At 55.9% G+C, this 7,064-nt stretch overlaps 1 protein-coding gene across 1 annotated transcript in view; it reads left to right on the forward strand.

The window, feature by feature from the left end:
- Window positions 1-1,063: 1,063 nt before the first annotated feature.
- Window positions 1,064-7,064, forward strand: part of MAP3K6 (mitogen-activated protein kinase kinase kinase 6) — an 11,054-nt gene continuing 5,053 nt past the window's right edge. Inside the window, exons 1-15 of the mRNA XM_006862378.1 lie at window positions 1,064-1,406; window positions 2,990-3,129; window positions 3,222-3,245; window positions 3,484-3,674; window positions 3,781-3,949; window positions 4,270-4,376; window positions 4,790-4,960; window positions 5,069-5,181; window positions 5,553-5,712; window positions 5,922-6,084; window positions 6,157-6,264; window positions 6,375-6,424; window positions 6,516-6,611; window positions 6,768-6,855; window positions 6,949-7,063. Coding sequence (XP_006862440.1) covers window positions 1,064-1,406; window positions 2,990-3,129; window positions 3,222-3,245; window positions 3,484-3,674; window positions 3,781-3,949; window positions 4,270-4,376; window positions 4,790-4,960; window positions 5,069-5,181; window positions 5,553-5,712; window positions 5,922-6,084; window positions 6,157-6,264; window positions 6,375-6,424; window positions 6,516-6,611; window positions 6,768-6,855; window positions 6,949-7,063 — 2,038 coding nt within the window. The remainder of the gene's footprint in view (window positions 1,407-2,989; window positions 3,130-3,221; window positions 3,246-3,483; window positions 3,675-3,780; window positions 3,950-4,269; window positions 4,377-4,789; window positions 4,961-5,068; window positions 5,182-5,552; window positions 5,713-5,921; window positions 6,085-6,156; window positions 6,265-6,374; window positions 6,425-6,515; window positions 6,612-6,767; window positions 6,856-6,948; window position 7,064) is intronic.

Genomic DNA, 7,064 nt, shown 5'->3' on the forward strand with positions numbered 1-7,064 from the left:
CCCAGCAGAGAAGTAGAGAGTGCAGTGGGAGGGATAGCTGGTAGTAAAAATAAAAGTTAGAGAGAGGATATATGTCTGAAGTTTGGCTCATAGAAATTATCATTAGGCTGTTGATTTTGAGTTTCCTTCTCCCTTGTGCCTTGTGAAGTTGGAGGGGGTCAGAAGCCCACCAAGCTATTTTTACAGAAGAGAAGGACTTCTCAGTTTCCATTATCAGGTTATGGGTCGAGGTCAGAGGTCAGCAGGCCTCCACAGCAGGTTGACTTATGGGAAATGCAGCCCTCTGGCAAGAGGTCAAAGGTCCTGACTCAGGGCTGAGGGTCTGCTGGCAACCCAAGGAGCAGGTTCCCCCATTCCTGTCTGTCTGTATACCTGAGTTCTGGAGGACACCCACAATTCACTGTTCTGCACACGCTGGTGTTTCCGTGTATTCATTCATTCAGTAGATCCCTGCACCCTCTACAATGTGCACCTTTTTCCACCTGGGCACACATCCTAAGAGAATCTGCTGTGATCAGTCAGCCCACAGTCGGCGTGCACCCTGACACAGGTCGTTCCGGAAGGGGCCTGTCTGCTAGGTTCTAGTTGGAGACTGGGAGGGAAGAGTGTGAGTCCCGGATCGGGAGGGAGCGGCTCTGCCCGAGGGCTGAGGGTGGAGCTTTTCTGGCTTGGCTGGCCGGGAAGGGGCTGGGCCCAGTCTACAAGTGAGGACAAGGGAGTGTGAAAGCAGGGGCTCCCCTAAGTCAGGGTGGTGGCGCGGCCGGACCGATTCCCGGGATAACCTCTTGTGATCCTGAGCCACGGATCACCAAACACGGCAGATTTCTAGGACCCACTCCCGGATTTCAGACTTTCAGGACCTTACAAGCTCGAACTCGAATTCCGACCTGGACTCCAGATTCTAGGAACAAGACCTTTAGCCAGACACTGATCTCTAGATCCTGCAGGAAATTCCCTGATCCCGACCGGATTTCCGACCCCAAGTTCTCTGGATTTGCAGTTCCTTGCTCCTGCCCCGCCTTAGGTTCCCAGAGCTGGGCACCCCGCGTATGAGCGCCCCCTCATGGCGGGGTCATGCTCGCGGTCGGGGACCCTGGAATGTGCCGGCAGCTGCTGGCAAGACCCACTGGCCGAGGCACTAAGCCAGGGCCCGCTGCCTGCAGCGCCACCCGGCCGGGGATGCACTTGGAGCCGGCCACTCAGCGTGGTCTACGTGCTGACCCGAGAACCGCAGCCCGGGGCGGAGACGGGAGCGGGAGCCGAGGCGGAACCGCTGCCCCTGCGCTGTCTACGCGAGGCCTGCTCGCAGCTCCAGGGGCGACGGCCCTCGCCGCAGCTGCGCAGCCTGCCCTTCGGAACACTGGCGCTGGGTGATACCACCGCTCTCGACTCCTTCTACAACGCTGGTGAGCGTGCACCCGGGCGGGACGCGGCAAGCCCGGGGCGGGGCTTTGGAGGGCTTGGAAAGGGCCAAATGGAAACGGGGTGAGGCGGCTGCGGTGAGAGAGTGAGGGACCGAAATGAGGCTTAAAGGAGCTAAAGTTGGGGCGTTTAAGTTAGGACCATGATAAAAGTACAATCTAAGGAGTGTGGAGCACGTCCAGGCTCGGGATGGGGCTTAGGCGATCCGGCCCGGCTCCGGAATTCAAGACTGGGGCTTAAACACCCTGGAGTCAAAGCTGTGCCTGGAGAGTTGGCGGGGGGCGGGCAGGGGGATTGGGGCGGGGCTTAGAGATCCTGGGCAGGGCTATGAGTAAGGCGGGACCGTGGACCCTAACAGTTGGGGTTGGTGAAGTAGTTCTCTGAAGATCTGGAAGATCTCAGGCGAGCTCCTAGGTTGGATGCTGGAAGCGGCTATTGGACTAGGGAAAGGGCACGGGTTTAGAGAATAGAGTTTAGGGGATCTAGCACACGACTAAGGAACTGTGGTGACCCAGGTTAAAGCGCTCTTCAGCTAACTAAAAGGGTAACGGTTTGAACCCACCAGCTGCTCTGCGAGAGAAAGATGTGGCAGTGTGCTTTATAGCTTTAGAAACCCAATGGGGGCAGTTCTACTCTGTCGTAGAGTCGCTATTGTTTTTGTTGTTAAGTGCCGTCGAGTCGGTTCCGACCCATAGCGACCCTATACAGGGTTTCTGAGGCTGTAAATCTTTACGGGAGCAGAAAGCCTCATCTTTCTCCCGCGGAGCAGCGGGTAGTTTCGAACTGCAGATCTTGAGGTTCGCAGCCCAATTCGTAAGCACTACGCTAACAGAGCTCAGTCAGTCACAATTAACAGCAACGGAAAGCGAAACTTAATGATACCCAAGTCTGGGCGAAGGAGCTTAGGTTATGAGGTCCTACTAGCCCCAAGAGACTGGGCAGGGCTGAGTCGGTCAGACTTCCCCCGTGGTCGCCCTTCTCACTCACCAAACAGGACGCCTCGCTCACCAATCCTTATGTGTTTTTCCAAGAGTGGGATAACTTGTGTTTGCTGGGGCATCTGTGAAATTGTTGCCTAGAAACAAGTGCTGTTCTGGCCCTGAAGACACAAAGACACACAAATACACGAATCGTACACAGGCCTCACAGACACTGTCACACACAGAGATAGAGTCGGACAGTTATATTCACAGACATAGGAAAACTGCTGTCTCTGCTGTTAGGAGAGCCTTTTAAGAGCCTGGGCTGAGGGCCCAGGGAACAGGAGTCTTGTGGTTGCACAACTGCTTCTCCTAGTCTGGACCAGGCTCTGAACAGTGCCATGAAGGGCACGCCTGGGTCCTCAACCTCTTCAAGAAGGAGACAGTGGACCAGTGAGCTCAGCTCCTCTCCTGCAACACCACAGATACCTGTTGTATGTGACTCTAAAAGCAGGACACTAAAAGGAGAAAACTGAGGCCGGGAGAAGCTTTACATCCTGCTGGAGTCACATTGAAAGGCAGGCTGAGCCAGGATGGGTCCCAGGCTCCTTCCCACCAACCTCCAGGCTCCCTGTCTGTGCCTGCAGATGTGGTGGTACTGGAGGTGAGCAGCTCGTTGGCACAGCCCTCCCTCTTCTACCACCTTGGTGTGCGGGAGAGCTTCAGCATGACCAACAACGTGCTCCTCTGCTCGCAGGCTGACCTCCCTGACCTGCAGGCCCTGCGGGTATGTGGCTAGCTGGCTGACTGGTGGGAGTAATTGCAGGGCTTGGGTGGGGCCTACCCAGAACACCAGTTTTTACTTTTGGCCTCCTACAGGAGGATGTTTTCCAGAAGAACTCAGTGAGTAGACCCTCCAAACTGCCCTTTGGCCTCCATGGTGACCTATGATCTCCACTGTCTTTTTTGTCACTTCTTACCTCCCTAATGCTCCTGATTTCCAATGTGATCCTCTATTCCCTATTCCCTCCCTTCATGAAGTGTACCCCTTCCTTGCTATTCTAATCCCCACTGGTGCTGTTCTCTGACCCCTCACTGCCCCTCCCTAACCTTGTGCTGACCTCTGACCCCCCTCCCCCAGGATTGTGTTGGCAGCTACACACTGATCCCTTATATGGTGACAGCCACCAATCGGGTGCTGTGTGGTGATGCAAGTGTTCTGAGGGGCCTGGCTGATGGGCTGGTGCAGGCTGGGGTGGGCACTGAGGCCCTGTTAACACCACTGGTGGGGCGGCTGGCCCGCCTGTTGGAGGCCACACCCACAGACTCTTGGTAATTGGGGACCCAAGGGGCAGGGGCATCAGGAGGGGGCTGGTGAGGGTACAGTGGGCTGGGTCTGAAAGGTGAGCCAAACCATGCTCTCTGCTCTGGGTACCAGTGGCTATTTCCGGGAGACCATTCGGCAGGACATCCGGCGGGCACGGGAACGTTTCAGTGGACAGCAGCTTCGGCAGGAGCTGGCTCGCCTGCAGCGGAGACTGGACAGCGTGGAGCTGCTGAGTCCCGACATCGTCATGAATCTGCTACTTTCCTATCGTGATGTGCAGGTGTGGGGGGCACAGAGAGGTCAGGGGCAGAGGTCACAGCTAGCCACGCTCTCTGCTATGCCTCTTACTCGGTGGTGGCTTTGAGCAAATTAGCTAAACTTTCTGAGTCACCATTTCCTCATTTGTAAATGGGCCTAGTCTTGACATTGCCACTCAGGGCACACCTTGGGTGCGCTCAGCAATGTGTGCTGTCTGGGTGTGCAGGAAGTGGGTGAAAAAGTAAGGAGAGGGGCCCTCAGAGCAAGGTTTTTCTTAGAAGCTGAGGGCCAAAGGGGCCCCCAGGGGTCATCATGCTAAATACTTGCTGCCCACTCACTCAGGACTACTCAGCTATCATTGAGCTGGTGGAGACGTTGCAGGCTTTGCCCACCAGTGATGTGGCCGAGCAGTACAATGTCTGCTTCCACTACACATTTGCTCTCAACAGGTGAGTGCTGAGCAAGGTTTGGTCAAAGCCAAACCTTGGTGAGGAATCTCTGTGGCCAGGGTCTCTGCTGTGTGAGGTCATTGCCACCTGGGATCATGCTGACCTGGGTTTCTGATGTCAAAAGGCCCCTGTTGGTTTGGGTTACTGATGCTGGGGGGACAGGAGATTATTGTCCCTAGAATGATCACAATGGTCCAAGGTCACTGATATTCAGAACCATTACACTGAGGAATCACTTCCTTCTGGTGTCACTGCCTCTAGAGGTTGACCAAGGTCACAGTCATTCTGGGGTCATTGTTATCAAGCTCTTGGAAGGGTCCCTGGTGTACAGGGTCTGGCAGCCCCTGGACAAGGTTAGGTAGGGCAGGGGCATCAGGGGGATCCCCAGCCCATCTTCCCCTTCCATCCCCCAGGAGGAATAGGCCTGGGGACCGTGAGAAGGCGTTGGCTGTGCTGCTGCCCCTGGTCCAGTTTCAGGGCTCTGTACCACCTGACCTGTACTGCATGTGTGGCCGTGTCTACAAAGATATGTTCTTTAGCTCTGGCTTCCAGGATTCTGGGCACCGGGAGCAAGCCTATCACTGGTAAGGGGCACAAGGAAGTGGGCAGTGGACTAAGCTGTGGGGAGGAGGGATGGGCCTGTGGGCATCAGTCCATCCCTTAGCCCTTCCTGCCTCCCCTCCTCCTGCCAGGTATCGAAAGGCCTTTGAGGTGGAGCCCAGTCTCCACTCAGGCATCAATGCAGCTGTGCTCCTCATTGCTGCTGGCCAGTGCTTCGAGGACTCTGAGGAACTCTGGCTCATAGGTGGGTCCTGGTCTGTCTTGGCTCCCATGGGATCTTACCAGTTGGAACTCAGAGCAGCCAGGGAAAAGGGCAGGGAGGGAGAACATGGTTGGAACTGGCTCATCTCCTTCTCTGCCCACATTTGGGTCATCCTCCTCTTTGATCTGTGCTCTCACATACCTATTTCCAAGTTCACACCTGCACTCATTACTCCCTGAATCTCATATATATTTGTGCCCAAATCCTCACCTGTGCCTAATCCCTGACTCCCTCCTGAGATCTTGCCCACCCCTGATTTTTTCTCTGTGTACATGCCCACATGAATGGTGCGGCCCACACCTGGGCCTTGTCCACACTTCACCTTTACTGAGGCCCATGCCCCTCTCCTCCAGGCATGAAGCTGGGCTGCTTGCTGGCCTGCAAAGGTTGCGTGGAGAAGATGCAGTATTATTGGGATGTAGGCTTCTACCTGGGCGCCCAGATTCTCGCCAATGACCCCTCCCAGGTGGCGCTGGCTGCAGAGCAGCTGTATAAGCTCAACGCCCCCATCTGGTAGGTCTTGGCCTGGGCTGGGCTGGTGACGTGTCCCCATGTCCATTAGGACTCTAGCCTGAGCCCTAAGCTAATAACCTGGTCCCTTCAAGGCCAGAGCACAAGAGCACCCAATTACTACACCCTGGCTATAGTCAAGCCAGTCTTGTCTTCCTGGCACAGTGCTCGCTGTGGCCTGGGCTGAGCTGAGGACAAAGCTCTGCTTGCAGGTACCTGGTATCAGTGATGGAAACCTTTCTACTATACCAGCACTTTAGACCTACCTCAGAGCCCACTGGAGGGCCCCCACACCGCGCTCACTTCTGGCTCCACTTCTTGCTACAGTCCTGTCAGTCATTCAAGCCTACCTCTTCACAAGGGCACCAGTGCTTGGTGAGGCCTGTTGGGTGAGGGGCCAGGGAGAGGGACAACTCAACCTGACCCCTCTCTCTTATGGTTTCTCAGGTGCTGATCCTGGAGCTGAACAAAGTACTGCTGCCTGCCAAGCTCCAGGTTTGTGGTACTGACCCAGTGAGCGCTGTGACTCTCAACCTGTTGGAGCCAGAGACCCAGGTGAAGTCAGCTGAGTACTCTTTTTTGTTTCCTTCCAATCTTTCTTCTACTCCCCCTCCTGGCCCCTTTTCTCATCCTCCAGCACCCCCTTAGAGTCTCTCTTCCTGTAGGACATGCCCTCCAGCTGGACCTTCCCAGTCGCCTCTGTCTGTGGCGTCAGGTGAGATGTAAGGCCTGTGGTAGTCAAAGTGGACACGGAGCTGGAACTCTCCACCTCCTGCTGCTCACTGGGATTCTTTGTCCTTTCCCAGCACCTCCAAGCTTGATGAGCGCTGCTGCTTCGTCTATGCACTTCCCCCAGCTCAGGACATCCAGCTGTGCTTCCCCAGTGTAGCGCACTGCCAGTGGTGCGTACAGCTTCTGGGGAGGGGTACTCTGAGTGCCAGGAATTCTGGAGAGTGCGGGAAAGGAAGGGACCATGTCCCCTAGGTGCTTTGAGCACTGGAGGGGGTGTTTCCTGCCCAAGGTGCCCCTCTCATCGGCTTGACTTCCCCCACCATCAGGTTCTGCGCCCTGATCCAGACCTCAGTGACAAATCCAGATTCCACAGCACCTGCCGAAGAGACAGAGGGTGTGGGGGAGGTGCTGGAGGTGAGGAAGTGGGACTGGGAGCTCCAGGTGGGCAAGGTGAAGGAGGCTACATTGACACCCTCATCTCACCCCACCCCTTCCTTCCCCCAACAGTTTGACTATGAGTACTCAGAGACCGGGGAACGGCTGGTTCTGGGCAAGGGCACATATGGGGTGGTGTACGCAGGCCGTGATCGTCACACGAAAGTACGCATCGCTATCAAGGAGAT

The sequence above is a fragment of the Chrysochloris asiatica genome, unplaced genomic scaffold (assembly GCF_000296735.1).
Source record: "Chrysochloris asiatica unplaced genomic scaffold, ChrAsi1.0 scaffold00047, whole genome shotgun sequence".
Classification (NCBI taxonomy): domain Eukaryota; kingdom Metazoa; phylum Chordata; class Mammalia; order Afrosoricida; family Chrysochloridae; genus Chrysochloris; species Chrysochloris asiatica.